The sequence below is a fragment of the Corythoichthys intestinalis genome, chromosome 22, assembly GCF_030265065.1.
Source record: "Corythoichthys intestinalis isolate RoL2023-P3 chromosome 22, ASM3026506v1, whole genome shotgun sequence".
Classification (NCBI taxonomy): Eukaryota; Metazoa; Chordata; class Actinopteri; order Syngnathiformes; family Syngnathidae; genus Corythoichthys; species Corythoichthys intestinalis.
In genome coordinates, this window is record NC_080416.1 from 708,042 (window position 1) to 727,319 (window position 19,278).

Sequence of the window (19,278 nt, forward strand, 5' to 3'; positions counted from 1 at the left end):
AAAAAATTTTTTTTTTTTTTTTTTTTTGGAGGGGAAAAAAAATAAAATCGATGTTTTTAATTCACGTGATGGAAACGTTAACCAGAAAAAGACGCTCAGGCGTGAAAGAGACGCATCTTATGACGACATTGGGGTCCTTTGACATCACCGTGTTTACCTTAGCAACTGACTGCTACTTCTTGCGCTAATTATGAGTCCTGCCAACGCGGTTTAACGATTTTATCATTTAGACGCATTACGTTTATGTATAGCGGAAAGAAGCGTGAACATTCGGTAGTTTGTTGCGTTCCGGTGGCTGGTGATGTACGCTTAATTAGCCCGCTGCTAATAAAATGAAAGCTCGTATATAGGAGGAAGTCGGCGTGATGTCACGATGTGTGTCGCCATTTTGTGAAGGGGGAACGCACAGCTAAACATTACATAGACAAACGTCTGAAATTCATATATTTCAGGTGTGTTTTGCGTCTTTTTTCCTCAAAACGTCTTGAACGTGGCTTACTATTATCACGAGTCACTGCCGACAGACGCGAGGAGGCGATGCAATTTAAAATTAGCGTTTATTGGCTTACAAAGCTGCCGATACAAAGTCACAGCTGATAGCTGGATAAACAAAGGGATGGCCTGCAGTGGAGTTCGGAAACATCTACAACTACCTCATAAAGTCACCCTGTAAGTTGACCTTTATCATTTACTTGGAATATGTACTGTGTGGAACTGAGAAAATTGGTAGCATATACGAAGTGATTATTTCTGCTGTAACCGGTAATTCGCCTCCGAGCGTTATTTTGCAGTGAGCACGTCACGGCAAAATAACCAATTCCCACCAGGCCAATAATATACCGATTGACTGATCAGAGCAGTTCACGGCAAAAGAAAAATAACGCTTTGCGAGTTGCCGGTTCCGGAAATAATAACCACTGCCTAGTGTACTGAATCCTAGCAGCTAATTGGGGCAAAAATCAAAGTTTACTCACCAGTAATAAAATGTCGGCTGCAAACGTAAATGTGCTTGGATTTAGGTTCCCACAGGCGAAAATAGTCCACGTCTTCTTTTACTGTTCCTCGATTAATTGCTCTCAGCCAAATGTTTCTCCTTTTCTTCTCACGTGGAAGAATGAAGAACTTCAAATGCGGCTCCGAACTCTTCCTTGTGTGGCAACTTTTAGTCATTCCGACGGAAAAAAGACCGCAAATAAAATGAAAGTTAAACGCGTTTCTATTACAATGCACGACAGAGCAACTGCTTGTGACTTGTGTTTTGCCCTCATTTCAATATGGCGACGCTTTGTTGTGGCTGGTGACGCCATTAATGCCCGGATGTCCAACTGCGAGAATGCACGAATGCTAGACCGGGACGTCGCCATCGTAATGCGGAAGTGGGACATTATAGACACGCCCTCGTATACAACACATTCTATTTCTGCTTGTTTTGTACGGTAATCTTTCAAAAAAGAACATGCAGATCAAACACCGCTGCTACGGAACTTGTAGAAACAACTCTAGACATTACGATTTACGATATATGAGGGATGTTTTCTTCATATGTTTCCGAAACCAAAAACTGAGGGAAAAAATGTGAAGAATGGATCAACTTGCGAGGTGAAGCCATTCACATTTCATATGCAGTAAACATTTTGTTGGGGGCCATGGTCCTACAGAGGACAAAGAAGTAAGCCATTATGATATTTTGACTTCTTTCTTAGCGTGGCATTTTTGCCGTGCTGCTACTGTCTGACGATGAATGACCTGAAAAAAAAATAATATGGTGCCTGACTGCCACGGTTACCTTTTCTGTTGTAAAAAAAAAAAAAGTGTAAATAAATTATAGAATTGTTATTAATGGAAAAATGAAAGGTGTTCCTTGGCTGTCACTGAGTAGCATTTGCGATCGCTACACAAAAATAGCAATGTAAATTGCCTAGAGCTGTCCCGACTAGTCGACGTAGTCGACGTCATCGATGACATAAATCCGTCCACGAGCACAACATGCCGTCGACGGTAAATGAAGGGTTAAAAAAATATATGCGTGGAAAGTTAGAATGTCGGATGCTCTGTTTGCAAGCAGGGAAAGCGGCACAAAGCCAAAAAAAGCGCACCAGAGTGTCCAAAACATTGACTTATTTCAAAGAAACAAAGGAGAGTACACTCTTCTGTCCTGTCTCTTCAGTGCAAAGCTTAGCTGCACGTCGGCCGTGAATAAACACCTCAAGCGCCTTCACGCAGTTTGTAAGGGTTTTTTTTTTTTTTTTTTCCATTTTTTGTACACCAGAGGGTGCTGTCGCCTGACTAAATAATAATGTTTCATTGACAATGGGCCTATAAGTGCTATTAGTATTGTTCTTAATGCTAATTGAAAGGTTTATTTCATGTTATGGTTTATTTTATGGTATAGAAAATTATATAAGGTTAAAAGGTCATAAATATATACAGTATATACAGTGATTGCACTCAAGGGAGAGATTGTCAATGATAAGGTAATAAGGTAAAGGCAATTCATATAGGCAATTCATTGATATATAAATAAGGTTTAAAAGGAAAAATGTGAAAAGTTTTTGTTAATTTCTAATTGTGTTGCTTTATTTGTGTGCGCCGTAGCTCTTACGGTGTGTTTACATCAAGGATGGAATAAAAGTTGTAAACCATCAGTTTAAGAGACCATCTTTTCAATCGGGATGCTACACTAGTTAATTCTATCAGCATTTGAACTCATTGTTTATTTGTGATTTATTATTGTTATTTACGTGTTTATTTGTACTTTAATAAATGATTTGAGTGTTCCAATATGTTTTTTTTTAATTGATAAGCGTCAACAAAAATTTCATTGCTAAATTAGTTTAAAAAATTAAAAAATAATTATTAGATTAGTCGACTAATCGTAAAAATAGTCGGCTGACTAATCGGGAGAAAATTAGTCGTTTGGGACAGCCCTAAAATTGCCCCCAAGAATGGTCCGAGACGTAAGAGGATATAATATATAAGAAAGACAGGGCATATGGCGGTAAAGGATAGATTGCTGAAACAGGAGAATGTCATTGTAAGTGGTGTAAAGCAATGCACACAAGAAAAATGTGTCGATAAAAAAAGCTAACTCTGGATCTTTTTCAGCCCTCAAGACTCAAGCCATCTCTTTAACTGAACATTTGTATGTTCTTTCACATATTTACCAGTGAATTTGGCACCAGGGACATCATTTTTAGACAGAATTGGTAGGTTTGGCTCAGTGAACATCTCCTTCGTACACTATTGTCACGCATTTAAAATTAGGTGCAAACGGGAGGTTGACCCGCCTAGCCACAATGGCTAATGTCATGAATATTAATGAGCAAAAGTGACATGTTGCTTGTGGTACACCATTGATATTACAGGGAAGACTTTGGACTTGCAGCTATCAAGTCGGGGCCAGGTAAAGCCATAAACAAACGCGGCTAAATGTCAGCTTTGCATGATGCACTGTTCCCTTCGTTTTCCATTAGTTGGCAGTGAAACAGTTCAAGGAGCATATAGCATCACCGGTGGAGATCCCAGTAGACAAGCAGAGTCATCTACCAGGGTAGAGTGCTACAAGATGACAGAACGCTGACTGTGCAGTAAGTTAATTCAACCCCAATATGTACGTATAAGCAATATGAAAGTTTTTATAAGAGCTGAAGCAAAGTTTACTCTCATACTGTAACTGCCTCCTCTTTGAAAGATCAGAATGATTTAACCGGTCTGTCCTGTCGCTGTGTTGACTTCATCTCTCAGATGTAGACGTTCATCTGGGGGAGCGCGCCCCACCTCAAAGCGTCAGGTTAGGCTCAGGTGGTGCCGGCGTATCCGGTCAAGGGGCAGACGACGGCCGAAGCTGCGCTACAGTCTCTTCGGTGCCATCAACCTTCCAATCCACATCATGGAACAGCTACAGGTGCTGTTGACATAACTCATCTGCTGAGCCAACATTGGTCCATATAATTTTACTGCATGCTGTCATATTAGTTATGTTACTAGGCAAGGGAAGGCCAATTTATTTGCTGGTCATCTCCAATAAAAACGCGCGGTGCAGTTTTATTCCTTTATCCGTTGCTCTCAATAACCATCAGCACTTGCCCGGTGTTTGAAAAGTTTTGCTCCCCATCAAAAATGGCTACTTTGCGCTTCTGTGCATGCGCTTAACTCATTCACTCCCAGCCATTTTCACTTTTCCATTTTTCGCTCCCGGCCGTTTTACTGGATTTTGACTGATTTTGCAAGGCCCACAGAAAAAAAACTCTGTTCTATTGCTATATAAAGATGGAACCCACCAAAAGAAAGATTAGACTCTCTTCTTTCAGCAGAAAAAAAGTTAGTTCATATCTTTTTCCGATCTTTAGAAATCAGCATTAGAAAATAGCTTAGTTTGAGCAATTTTCCAATTTCTGATGAAAAAACAGAAATTGAGCTTTTTGTGAAAGCATACATTTCAAACATAACTTTGACTTCAACACAGGTATTTTTCGCTTTTGTGACATCCCAAACATCTGAGTAATGTTTACTGGTGCACGATAATTATTGGTCCCATAATAGGAATTATGACGTCATCCCGATAAATCCAATAACATTTATAATAGGACCGATAATATGTACTGTTCTGGCTTTGCAGTTTACACAGTAGTATGGGAAATCAGTTAAACCATTTGCGGGGCATTGCTCCCACCTGCTGGCCAGAATAATTCAATGCACCAATTATTTGTTACAGTAGTTTGGTTCGATCGCTTACCCATTGCGGTGTCTAGCGGTAGCATTGACAGTCGTGAATGCTTTCTGTTACGTTTCCGCCTCGGAAATATATGTAAGTATTTTATGTTTACTATTACATACGGATGTGCAAAATATGTTTACCTCTGTGGTGAAGGGTCATATGTACAGAACTTCATAAGTTGTGTTATAGAAGCCAGCCAATGCTTTAGTAGCTCAAGCTAGTGTGCTATGCTATACATAAAATAGTTGTGTATATAAGTGTATTGTGCAGTTTGTTGTATTTTGAGTATTGAATATGTGTATTTTTCTGTTGTACTTTCACAATATTAAGACGAGTGTCTTCCCATAAAAGCAAGAAAAGACCAAGCCTTGTGGTTTATGGAAGTGCACTTATTCTTAGCTAGCTATCGGGCAGTGCAGAAGTGAAACGCACTGTTTTGTTCATGTCATTATGAAAAATCTGATGAGATCAAAGGCAAATCTATGTTGAATCCACTACTATTTTTTTTTCAAACCTGCAGGTGTTCAAAAACTCAGGTTATACATTTTTAAAGTTATATATTTATTATCGGTTATCGATATCATTATCGGCTTTGAGGAGCAGGAAGTTATCGATATCGGTATCGGTTTTTTTAAAAAATGGATATCGTGCACCCCTAATAATGTTTTCGTTCTACAAAATAAGATAAACAACAAGACAAATAGAGCTTTTGATCACAAAGTAACAATTTATTTACACATAACTAAACTATTGAACTGTTGAACTATTTGCGCACATAACAACGGGGAGGGCTCTTGGCTGCTCCCGGTCGAATGAGGTGGCTCACAGTAATCTGATGAGTCCGGATCAAGATCAGTCTCACTTTTTTCATCATCTTCATCGTTGGTTTCGACCTCGGGCTCAGGAGTAACGCAACGTGAGCTCCGCAGAACGCGTGTAGAACCTGACGCTGTTGTGTCCGTCACAGTCTGTCTCATCAAGATAGATTTTTTTGAATCCTTCTTTGACAATTGCTTCATTTTCTTTTCAAAACACTCCTCTAGTGTCGTTTGCCTTTTTTTCCCGATCGTTCTCCACATTTTTCTCAAATTCTTACACGTCTTCACAAGATCCCTCCAACTTCCGTTCCCTGACTATTTTTCTTCACTTCCTTTCTTGGCCCGAGATGAGTTCTTACAAAATGCGCTACTGCCCTCCAGTGGCCAGTTTTATAGCTTTAAAATGAGTTTTAAGCATTGTGCATTGCAGTTTAGATGCAAGAGAACCTAGAGATGCCTCTTGTCAAAACAAAAAAACGTAAAAGACGTATAAATACATTTTTGGGACACTGAAACAATTAAAAATAGAATGTATTTATACGTTTTTGAGAGCAAATGAGTTCATGTTAAAAATGGCCGCGAATTCCAGCAGCGGTTCCAAATTAAACACTACAAACTTTCTTTAAAGAATATTTTACGTTTGATCATGGACGGACATGTAGAAAAGTTCTCTTCAGACACATCCTGCCATGTTAGCTGCACACAACAACAGTACGGCGCTCTCTCATTGTTAACGTCTTTGCCATTTCGTTAAGCATTCATTTACGCCATATTCGTGTTGCACATGTATCTTTATGATGTAACTTGTTTATTTAGCACCTTGGGATAACATCACCGATGTTCAGTCGTCTCTTATGAAAGGCCTTCTGAGCTAATGTTTTTTTTGTTGTTGTTGTTAAATGACGTCCTATTTTCATTGTGTACATGCCAGCAAAATAAAGACTTGACAAATTGTATTCTGGTTGTCATTATTGAGAACTTTATTGAAGGTGGATGAAAATCTCAAGTGTTGAGGTGGGGGAGATCATGCGGGGAAATTAACCAAGGCAAATTAAGTGCTGCGCTATTACTAGACCTTTTCAATATTTGAAAACGTAAATCCAGAGTTAACCGACAACACCTTTGAAGCTAAGTGCAGGGATATTTTTCAGTCTATGGAGTTTTCTTCATTGCAGTCATATTGCACATGTACAAGCTTGAAACATCTAAGTTGTGATGAAAATGGAGCATTTTTTGGGGCGATTTGCTCATCTATCACATGCCTCAAATCTCTCAAGATCACCTTGTTTAAATATTCATTTGGCAGATAAACCAGACAGATGTTGGATGTTCACAGGACAGCCATTCATAAATAACGTGCGTTAGAGTTGGCCTAGACTTACTCCAGCTCGAAAACCTGCGTGAGTGAGCGTTTCATTCAGGAGCGACAATATGCCATCAATAGTCGTCAGTCTCGGACCTGCCGCAGCGAAGACAGGAGGAGCGGCAGCAGGTTGAGTGCGGGTCTGTTCTCCTCCAACCCCAGAGCCACTAAAGCGCTGGCCAGGAGAGACGTGACTCTGGGCACGACTGGGGGCGGCGCCGGCATCACCTGCAAAGATTGTTGCCACTGAAAGTACCGTATTGGCCCAAATATAAGACGGCCCTAATTATAAGACAACCCCCCCTTTTTCAAGATTCAAGTTTAAAAAAGACTTTTTGAACACCAAATTAATTTTTATGCAGAAAATAATTACAGTACATCTGAAACATGATTATAACAATATATTTGAGAGAAAAAGCATGTTATTTTGCCTCATTCTGATCTTAATATCTGAACATTTAAAAAGTGCAATCACATTCGTAAATGAATAGCTTCTGGTTTTTGAAATGTAAATAAACCAATCTATTGTGATAAAACAACAAAATTGCAATAACTGCATGAACCATCAAAGTCAAGTCTAACTGTAGTCTTGAAACAAATCTGAATAAGGAAAAACATTGCAATTAAAATAATGCAAACTGGTTAAACTTGAGAGTAGCTGAGATCTGTCATGACAGAACATTGCTTCCATGATATCTGGCGCCATCTAGCGTCGCGAAGGGGTATAATGTCTAGACCCCGAATATAAGACGACTCCCACTTTTTCAGTCTTATTTCAATGCAAAAAAACACCGTCTTATATTCAGGCCAATGTGGTACTTTGATTGTATGCAGAGGTGGGATTAGAAGCTAAAAATGAAGAGTAGCGTGACTTCAAAATAATATTACTCGTGTGAAAATAATCATTGTAAAGTATGAGGAGAAAACAATACTCCAGAGTAACTGCTTACAATGGCAGATTTAAAACAAAAACGGTATATTCTCAGCGCAGCGTCATCTATATGAACTTTATATTGTAGAGTACAGTACTATAACCTACCACGTGACCATATTGGGACAAAAAAAGCGCCCTCTAAGGGAAAAAACATTTACTACTTTTAGGAGAACATTTTCCTGTAAATGTAACTGGTTGTATGATACATGTCAGTACTTGACTAGCAGTGGTAGAAGAAGTACTCACTTTTTTTTTTTTTTTTTACTTAAGTATAGATACAGGGGGGAGGGGGGATACTGAAGTAAAAGTACAAGTATCCAAGAAAAAAAAACTCAAGTACTTGCTTTAATATTTACTTTACAAGTAAAAGCATTTTCTCCCGATGCAAAAATGTGATATACATATATATATATAAAACTGTACACATTGGGGAAAAGTCATAAAGTTGACTAGACTGTAAAAAGAAACTCCTTATAATGGTGGATTGCAAGCAACTATCTACTACTGTATAAGAAGAGTGTGCAGCACGCTGCTCTCAGTTTTTTTTTTCCCCTCAATTGGTCAATATCTTGTTCCCCTGCCTAATCTTAAAGTGCTCAACTGGCAGGCGATGCGCTCCACTGTTTAGCAGCAAGAGTTCAGTCTGACTATATTGCAGTGCAAGGGTGCTGTAACCATGCGAGATGAGACATATAATTACCAAAATACTGTAGTAAACTACGAAAGTGTTGGAGCTCCAAGCCGCTGCGACTATGCGCGCCGCCATGCTAGTTTATATTGCTCAGCACCAAGCACTTTAATGGAAACTAACTCATAGTATTGTTGGAACTCCAATCTGAATTTCGTTGTTATCTTGACAATGACAAATACTCTGAATCTGAATCTGCCTAATCTTGCTTGCACTAGAAACCCTACTTGTGTTGCTCCCTCTAGTACTCAATAACGGTATAATGGTAGAGGCTTATCGATTGCGCTGGAGGCATGAAAACGAAACTATCAATTCACAATGACACAAAAACAATTGTTTAACGCAAGTGTCAATTTGAAAAGTTTACATGTTGTAAAATGTAGTAAAGTAAAAAAGTACCACTTCGCAGTAGGACAGTAACAAAGTAGTTTTACTTTGTTACATTTCACTCAAGCACGGAAATGCAGGACAGATCGGACTAATGCGCAATGATCATGAAAGCGGTAAACGTACCAAGCTACAAAAAGCTACTTCTTACCTTTTCAACTTTATGACAGTGGATAAGTCCATCGTGTCCTATGTAGAATGTGGAGAAAGCATCATAGGACCTGAAACACATTCCATATATTTTTGCAGTGAGCCACAAGAAACGGCTTGACCTTCAATCCTCATCATGCTTCACGCGAGTGTGGCTTTCTGACACCTATCCTCTTCGGTGACCTCATTGAGTCTTCCAGATGAGACCCCACCCTGGGCACTACCGGTGCAACGCAGGGTCTGATTTTTGTATACGTCAGGGGTGTCAAACTTATTTTTGTCACAGGACACATCTTAGGTAATGTTTCATTATGTCTGTTAACTAGGGCTGTCACAATCAATTGAGTTGACTGATCAACCACAAATGGATTTGCAAATGAATTGACAAATATTTTGATTGTCCATGAATATTGACCTAAAAAATGGGGCTCCGATCTCGCGTCACCCCACGGCGGTTCCTCGGCATTCTCCTGCTTCCGCCTTCCCCTCTCTTCTCTGCCTGGGTATCCGCCCTCCGGTGCGGGTCGCTGGCTGGATGCCGGTGGGCCGCTGGGGGTCCCGCGGTGTGCCATGCCGGTTGTGGGGCTGTGGCTCGCGGGGGTGGGGGTTGGTGGTGCGTCCCCCCTTACACTCCCTCAGGGCTGGTTGATGGGAGTGCAGGTAGCCTGGAGTACCGCCCTGGATCCCTGGGAGGTGACGATAGCTCCTTTGCTGGGCCGCAGGAGGAGGGATGGGCTGCGCTGACTCACAACCCCCCCAAGGTTGGCTGGGTGGGGGCCGTGGCCCAGGGGTGGCGCCTGCGCGTCTTCTTCGTTCGTCTGCATGGCTATCGCATGTTTGGTGGGATTCGCGCATGGCTGGATGTCATTGGGCGCGCCCGGGTGGGGGACCTCGGTGCCGGGATCAGCGATGGGGCGGCGTAGGGTCGGTTGCCAACAGGCTCCCACTCACAAGGAAATTACACGATTACACGGTTCTAGATCACAGGGCTGATTTGTGTACACTCCACCCCTCGCAATCACTTATCTTCTAGAACCCCCCCCCCCCTTCCCTGGTTAACTGGCCCCCCACATGGTGTCAACCGAAAATACACCTAGCTGACGATAGCACCAACACAATAATAGTTAGTTGAGGCGTTCAATGTATTTCTCGTTGTTGTTTGTGTTTCTTCTGTCTCTCCTTCCTTTCTTCAGTTCCCCCATAACCCCTTCCCTTTTTGCTGATTTGTCTTAATAAACGAGGTAAGCTGAATGATCACAATGGGAGTATGTCATACTCCAATGTCAAACATTAAAACTGTTCAGACCAACTGGACACTCAGACTTCCATTCTACGTGTCAAACAGATGAGGAGAACTTTCCTTTGTGTGCATCCGTGACCAAACGTCAGTACATCTTCCTTTTGTGGTGTTTACTTTCGACTTTCAGCATTGCGGTCTTGACAGCTTAGATTATATTTTATTCTATCTGTGTAGTGACAGGCTAGTCAACAAGTAGGCAGTCAAATGTTAGCAAACTAACATTGATAGTTAAGTCCACGTTTCGACTACATGCTATCAACCTTTTTTTTTTTCTTTTTTACAAATCGATCATTAACTTACCTAAGAGCAAGCATAAGTGTTCTTGGGTGACTGCCTTGACATTTAGTTGTTTATGTGGTCGATGACAGAGCCTTTATCCGTAGCATGCATTTGGTGAGTCTTTTTTAGGCTATGAAAAAGGCACACAAAAAATTCCTCCCCCCAATCTTTCACGGTGCCCAGTGTCGGAATTACAGGTAGCCCACGCACAGCCGTAAAACATTGGGTTTTTGCTATTTTAAAGTTAGAAAACAGATGTTTTAAGTCACAACCACACCGTGTTCCTATGCAACGTTATGGCTAGGCGTCAGACTTTTGTGATTCGGGGCTGTGGCTTGGCGATAGCTCCATTATATTTATAAATGCTGTAATACACTAAATCGACATTGCCTCGAGTCAACGTTGTCCGATCGTGAAATGCATGGAAAATGGGGGGATAAATACGTTACCTGTACAGGTGGGATTTGTCTTTGCGGTAGAAGCGTAGCATGAGAGTAAGGAAAGGAAGGCCCTTGAGCCTCCAGCGAGCCTTAATGGTCCCATCTTCCATGTGCTTTGTCAGTTTAAGCACCTCTAACCGGGCATCGGCGAAGTAGAACAGACACAGGAGGCGCCACAGCGACAGAGTGAATTGGTAGATGGCACGGCCTCTGCGGGGAGACATACACCCATAAATCAAGCCTACAGAGTACGGTAGTGTCAACCGAGACCGTGCATTTTTACCTTGTCTTGGTATTGAGAAGACCGTTGATAAATTCAAGATCGTGGGAGTACATGGTGTAGTCGTGCTTCTTACGGAAGAAATTTGGAAGCTGCAAAACATTGTACAAATAAAAACAAACTGAATATAAGTACTCACCTGTTTTGAATTCCTGTAACATTTGCGATGTTTAAAACCTGTGGGGGTTTTTTCCCCCTCTAAATTCCCTTGTTTAAGCTTTTTTGGAACATCTTGCAAACATAAAATTCCATTTGAGAAATTAAAAAAATCAGTTTGAACATCAAATATGTTGTTTTCCAAATGATTGTATTGTTTTGTTTTGTACTTTTACATTTACACAAAAGCCCAGCTTCATTAGATTTGTATGTAAAAATAGACAAAGTATTAAAAGTAGTTATCTGATAATGACTTTTTTTTGCCGACATTGCTGACTCCGAAATCCGATATTGATATCAAACGGATACAGATATATGAACATATTATGGCTCATTGTATTGTGACGCCCCAATGATAAATTGAACCACTTCAAGATTTTCCAAATAGCATAAACATTTTGTGAAAACCTTAACTAAAGTTATTAGAAATGCAGCTATCGATAATTTTCGTAGTCGATTTATCGATGAACTAGATAGTTCGAATAATTGAGTAATCGGATAAGGAAAATAAAAAATTAAAATACCTGAACTGAGCCTCAAACAGTTTATGAGAAGTAAAACAAAAGAACAATTGGCATTTTGACATTTTTACATGGCAAAAGACTGCTATCTTAAATGCTATAAAATGCAAACTTTTTTTCCCAACAACACTCTTAACAAACGGTTCGAACACATATTCCCACAAAAAAACGGCTACATATAGCTGTAAACTAAATTACGAATGCATTAAAAAAGCATTAGCTCAAACAAACAATATGATTATGGTGGTCTTAACAGGGAGCAGCTGGATTCAGCCATGTGAAATGAGTTGTCATATTCACTCTTGCCACTAGAAGGCAGTGTATCCACCCAAATCAATAAAACTAAATGCAAACACTTTCAAACAAACCGTTACATCGGCACAATAATCAAACGAATACGCAAAGCGGCAAAATTTAATTGGAATCTTTCTTCCTAATTGAATTATTCGAGTTAATCGATTAATCTCTGCAGCACTAAAAGCTATAGAAAAAGTGCCGAAATAATGTCCCGTATAAATAAATATAAATGAGCAAAAATGTCCATCACTAAATAAAGGGAATCATGTTTGCACTAGTTACGCCAAAGAGCCACAAGGTGGCGACCAAAGCATTACAAATACAGGCAGGACATGCCAATGCAAGATGCATTTTGCTGGGCTTTTGCACAGATTTTTTTTATTATAATGATCTGTATTTTGACTATTTGTTTCTGGTGACGCAGTAGTTATATGTCATCTGTTTATAATTCATGATCGTTTATTTTGTTTGTGCACCATGAATGCAAATGGTTTTTGCTCACTTAAAAAAAATCCCAAACATCTTGATTTGGAGGCATCTAAAAGTCTCTCCCGGGCCGGCACAGTTGCTGTGCAAAACTGTGATCAGCCCATGCACAAAGGCTGGAAAATTAAATTATAAACAAGAATGAGAAACATACTCCTCGCGTATTATTATTTTAAATCAGCCCTTGTTATCGGACAACTCTCAACTAATCGAGACAGTGTCTACCCATACCTCAGTCCTCAGTCTTTCATACGCCAAGGCCAGTTTCTGCTCCCCTTCACTGTCACCTTCGTTGTGTGATCCCACTGTTCTTGCTTCGTGGCTATACAAAGAAGCGGGATGCAGCTGGGGCATCTCCTCCTCCATCTCGTGTCTTTTAAGTCCAACATCCCGCCTTGAGTTCAGTCCGCCGGCGGACACCCGTTCCGTTTCCGAGGAATGGAAACAATAAAACGGAGAGCCGTACGTGTAGGGCGCCGGGCAGCGCTCCGCTTCGAACAGGCTTCGAAAACATCCGTGCCGTCTCTCGCGCGGGCGTACGTCGCTTCTACCGAAGCCGCTGACGCTGATGTCGTCCTCTCTGCTGCCGTCGACCGTAGTCAATAAGAAGGAAAACTCCGAGGAGTGACGATTCCCCGGAGCCAGGAGCTCCGCTAGTCGAGTCCGACCGAACGACGGGAACTCGGCCGCGGCGTGTTCGCCGACTAACTCGTTCGGTCTCACCAGCACGTACGTGCCGAGCGAGTCTTCCCAGTCGTCCTCGTGGTAAGCGACCCTCGCCCGGTTGGCGTGATGCGAAGGATGGGACGGAACGGCTCGCTTAACCGTCTGGTATCTCAAGCTGTTGGGGGGCGCCAGGGCCCATGACGCGCTGCTGAGACAACGTGTTGGGTAGATCCACTGCAAGTCAAGCGGCTGAAAGAGACACAATTTATCTCGACTAGAAAATGAATCATTGTTAATGTGCATTTGAACATGCAGAAATTTAGCTTGGAGTCTATGGCTCTTTACCATCGTTGTTTCTTGATAAAAAGGCAAATATTGATGAACCGATAGCAACCACTTGCACAATGAGATCCAATAGAAGAGCTCAAAATGACATTTTTACAGCTAACCTAGCCTAATATGAGCACGCAACCATATACACGTTTGACTGCCCGGTCCCATTTTTGTTCTTGAAAGCCAACATCTTGCTTACTTGACCCTATTCCTAGAAAATTAACCAAAGAGCCGATTTCTATTTTAGGGTCTCCGATTTGAAATATTTGGAACTCTAATATTTTTCTCTGGCCTTGTGCCTGCAGCTTTTAAGACCGTCCACCGTTGCTCAACACACCTAATCTGGACCCCGAGGAGTCATTGCAATGAGTGTCAGAAACGACTTTGACCACACGGACAAGTGAAATCTTTTTGTACTTTTGCAATCCCTCTACTGAGATGGCCTTCGCAAGAGTGACTCCTGATTTTATACTCCTATACAGTACTTCATCAGTGTTATCATTGCATGACCTCAGTATAGCCCTTGACACTTTCGATCACAAACAATCCGTCAAAACATACAGGCTCGGTCGGCACTCTCATGGTTTGAAGGGTACCACAGATAGAAAGACATGTAGTTCTTAAAAGATAAATGTTAGTACAAGTTATAATAATTTGATATTAAAACCCCCCTTAATGTTTTCGTTTTAATAAAATCTGTAAAATTTTAAATAAAAAAATACACTAATTGCTCGCCATTATTGTTGACGTCGCAGAAGGTGACGTAACTTGGGCTCCCTGCCGTACTTCCACAGTGTCACACTAACTATCTAAAGTAGTGATTTAAATACACCACAAGGGGTCAATGGAGAGTTTTAAATTAATTAGAGATCAAGCCAACGAGTGTGTTTTGTCCCGCGACTGACGCCCCTATTTCTGGTTTTACTTCGGGTTTATTGTACCTTACGTTCATTTGAGCGTGGTCTTTACAACGTACAAGACTGCTGATAACGGCTCCCGGCATCATAGTTTGTATATTGCGACTAAATTTTGCCATTCAGTGTATTTGTTGAGCTAAACGAGTTGCTACAATGTTTAAAGTTTGACCAAAGTCTGAGTTAGTTTATGTGTATTTTGCATATAAAATTGTGAAAGCCAGTTCTCTTTGCATTGTTGTTTAACCTTGTGAGAATAGGGCCTCATTAATAAGGATTAAAGCGCTTTTCTTTTTGTGAACATCATTTTTTTCAGGGATATGAATATTATTTTGGTTGTATTTTCACTATAATACATTTATGCTTGTTGCGAAAGATTTGCCAAAGCTTATGCCAATAAACGGCGCGGTCCAATGAACGCCTGTGTGCACTCGCCCTTCTCTGCCTCTTAGATCTCAATGTGCAAAATAAGGCGTCATATTAATCTGTTGGGCATTAATACATTTATCCGTTTTACGTGTCGCTTATTCACCGGGAAGCAACCGGCAGGGTGATCAACAAGCTGGACATCTGCTTTTACGTGACAAAAATAATGTAAGACGTCATTAGACGTCTCAGTAGAGGCAAACGTTTTCGCGTGTTGTGATGCACGGCCCCGGGCTAACAGCAAAAATAATCAAAACTACTGTGTTTCACTATATATTCTAACCTAATCATATGTAAACCACACAGCAGCTCTGGATGCTAACTATCTCCATAATAATATTGGAATAAGTTGGATCACACTAAAGTTTACCGTGAAGATCTGCAAACAGTTAAAAGAGTGACACGGTGAAGTCCGGCAGCATGTCCATGTGACGTCACCGCCCTGCGACATCAACAACAATGGCGAACTACTAGTTAAAATAATATTTATTACCAATTTTATTCAAATGAAAACATTTAGAGAACTACATGTCTTTCTATCAGTGGTACCCTTTCAGTCTTGTCTCCGAGAGAGAGCGGACCGTGTAAATTAGGAGTGGAAACCTTTGTTACCTCACGATACAATACGATTCAAAGCTCAGGATAACGATGATCTGACGATATGGCGATACAACGATTATCGATACATTGGTCAGGAAATCATTCTAGGATAATCGACAAACAGCTAATAAACAGAAATACAAGCTTCTGCTGCGAATTGGAATGAGTTTATCACAAGTAGACGTCCAATCCATTTGAACTGGGAGGCTGCCATTCCTCCCACTTCAAACAGATTGAACGTCTATGGCCGTCATTGGCAGCCAATGCCAGGCAATGAGGTCATTTTGGGCCATTTAATGTCATTTACCTGTTGATTTTCAGTTACTTCCCTGAAAATCGGACAGAATGACTGACTGCGGATGCTCTGGTTTCGAATTAGTGCTGCAATAATTAATCAATTAACTCGAGTATTCGATTAGAAAAAAAGATAAAAATTTAATTTTGCTGCTTCGAGTATTCGTTTAATTAAAGTGGCGTTGTAATGGTTTGTTTTGAAAGTATTTGCATTAATTTTTTTATTGATTTGGGTGAATACAAGGCCCTCTAGTCTACCTCATTTCACATGGCTGAATCCATCTGCTCCCTGTTAAGACCAACATAAGCCAAGTTTTTGTTTGATCTAATGATTTTTTTTGAATGCATTCGTAATTTAGTTTAAAGGTATATTTAGCATTTTTTGTGGGAATATGTGTCTGAGCCATTTGTTAAGAGCATTGTAAAAAAGCGTTAGCATTTTATAGCATTTAAGCTAGCGGACTTTTGCTATCTAACTCAGCCAATTGTTCTTTTGTTGTACATAGATCTTGTACATAGATAGAATTTTACCTGAGCTAAGCAGTGTGAGGCTCAGCTCAGGTAAATTTTGTTATGTTCCTTATCTGATTACTCGAATATTCGAACTAAATAGTTCATCGATTAATCGACTACTAAGATCATCGATAGCTGCAACCCTATTTCGAATGAACGAACGTTCCCAGTTTAAATGGATTGGCGTCGAGCACTGTCAATGGCAGCCTTAGTTATCTGAGACACTATCATGGTGGAAGATTTTGGTAGCAACTTGTTGGTCCCTTTTTGACACCAATTAAAAACGATATCTCGATTCTTGGCAGGAGCATATCGATAACCTTTTGGGATACAAAGTATCAGGATATATCACCATTTCGATATTTTGTCACACCCCTAGTGTAAATCATGTCAAAAGTGATCCTTTATTATTTAGTATTACCTTATTGAAACTTCCAATGTGTTGCCTTCTGCCATGGATGCGGACACAACCCACCCAGAAGGCAACGCCTCCTCTGCTTACAGCCATTCACCACAGGGCCGAAGCAACCCCGGTCAGTGTGTCACCATCGCCCTCGGAAAGTCTGCAAAGGCACGTAGAACGAGCTTTATTTCATGCTAGACGAACTAACAGAAATTTGTGAAATTCAAATAAATGCAGTTATTATTACGACAGTCCCTTGGATTTTGTCAAACGTTTATTAGAAAACCAGTTGGATTCTTTTCAGCCACATCAATGTCATTCCAAACCATCTTAATGGAGAAAATTGACTCCATTTAGTCATGAGTTTGCTGAATGTAAGACGTTTAACTTTCAAGTCACTACCAAAACAGCCAAAAAGTTGTCAAGCATATTTCACACACAGCACCTCAGATGTGTTCATTCTTAATTTAACTGCCCAATAATTGCATAGTTTTTGTTTAGAGAATGATGAATAACAAACTATCCAATGTTGAGGCAATTATATCAATTACTTTTTAACATAATAACCATGTTTTGAAAGTGTAAATCCGCTCCGTCACATATTATATTGGTCATCGAGTATTGTTTTTATACCAAGAATGTAACACGTAAATATGTTAAACTTAGCATTTTAGAAAGATTCAACTCAAGTAAAACAAACTACAAAATTGTCAAACATAAATAACAACATTTTTTACAAAGCATGAATGAATATGTTTTGCTTGAATTAATTCTAAACTTGGAATGATATATTTGTAATTATATGCAGAGTTTTTCTGCCATGTTTTGCATACAATATTGCACTGACATTTCAATACAACTACGACTAGCACATGACTTGCATCAGACCACAAGCTTATAATAAGAACCAATACTGGCAGCTAAAATTGAATTAGCCATCCAGGAGCAGCTACCACGCAAGCTTTCACATGCAGAATCTAATAAAAGTAAGGAAGGTAGGGGAATTGTCCAAAATATTCTGATTATTTCTATTTTTGTTATTTAATTTTGGTAGCATGTGAAGGGCATGTCCTAATTTGTTGAAATACCCACTCGAGTCAAATATTTACAATATATTTATATAGTCTCATCACATGACTGTGATGCGAAGTCAATATAGCAAGTTTTATACACCATACTTTGTGACAGAACCCATGTCCTGTACATGTACATGTGATGACATGGTTATGGGATAACATACATGATGGCTTTAAAATGGGATGCCTCAAAAATAACATTAAAAAGTGAAAACAGATGTAAAAGAATTGCGTAAATGTTTATGCGATCACTTTAAGGCGTCATAAATTGTTTATATGAACTAGGGCTACAGGGACAGTCGAATGCTAGGCTAACTAGCAGCGAGCTAGTCCTGACAGACAAACGTCCCTGTCATGTACGCGTCGACGAACGAAACTGCGTTCATTTTAATACCCCAGCAGGGTTTTTACAGACCGCACGCTATCAGTATACACGTCAAAAGTTATCCCAAGTAGAAGTTAGGAATCTTAATTTCAGCTAACTTACACAAGTGTCACCCGGTCTTGTGTGTCCTTGCCCGTCCAAACACAAGCACGCCTCTTTCTCACAGTCACAGGAAGGCGTCATGCCACCTTCAGGGACTATGGGAAAATTGCAATAACTATTTGTTGAAATTTGTGAAGGGCAGAGAATGTTCGAGATGTATGTCGTGACTGTGTTTTGTAGAAGTCCGTCAATAATATCAGTAAAAACGTCTTTCATCTAGGTGCCGTCAGTGCAACGTGTCTTCTTTGGTCGGGACGAAAACAAAGGTGTATAGCCTACTGTATTTTGGAAAATTGGGAAACTACGTACTAGACATTCTGGCATCTTCCGGTCCCGTTACAAAAGTAAAAACAGTATCATTCCAGAAAATACACCAATGGTAATGACTGCATACAATACGGTCATTTCCAGTTTGTGTAATGTATGGCTAATCCTTTCCAACAGTAAACGGAGCAAAATTGATGAAACATCAAGTTCATGCATTACATAACTTTTTAATATGATGCCATTTGGCGGAGCAGTTAAGAAAATGTATGTCAAAATCAAAAATGATTTCATGGTTTAAAAAAATAAATTTAAAAAAATAAAAATAAATAAATAAATAAATAAATAAATAATAAAATTTAAACAAATAAATAATAATAATAATATTAATAATAATAAAAAAATAAATAAATAAAAAAAATTTTAACATGATTTCATGGTTGATCTCCGAGTACTCAAATTACACTGGAAGCGACCACCAAGCAC

At 40.0% G+C, this 19,278-nt stretch overlaps 1 protein-coding gene and 1 long non-coding RNA gene across 2 annotated transcripts; one reads left to right on the forward strand and one right to left on the reverse strand.

Moving 5' to 3' along the window:
• Nucleotides 1–143: 143 nt before the first annotated feature.
• Nucleotides 144–5,808, forward strand: LOC130910841 (uncharacterized). The gene is made up of 3 exons (XR_009061921.1): nt 144–3,403; nt 3,474–3,587; nt 3,745–5,808. It is a non-coding gene; the product is annotated as an uncharacterized LOC130910841 (long non-coding RNA).
• Nucleotides 5,809–6,486: 678 nt separating this feature from the next.
• Nucleotides 6,487–18,783, reverse strand: c22h6orf136 (chromosome 22 C6orf136 homolog). Its single transcript, XM_057828427.1, has 7 exons — nt 18,529–18,783; nt 16,984–17,125; nt 13,048–13,731; nt 11,360–11,448; nt 11,086–11,286; nt 9,059–9,128; nt 6,487–7,126 (listed from the first exon to the last, which is right to left on the reverse strand). The coding sequence occupies exons 2-7, from the start codon at nt 17,068–17,070 to the stop codon at nt 6,983–6,985; spliced, it is 1,275 nt and encodes a 424-aa protein (XP_057684410.1). The 5' UTR covers nt 17,071–17,125; nt 18,529–18,783; the 3' UTR covers nt 6,487–6,982.
• Between the last annotated feature and the right edge of the window lie 495 nt (nt 18,784–19,278).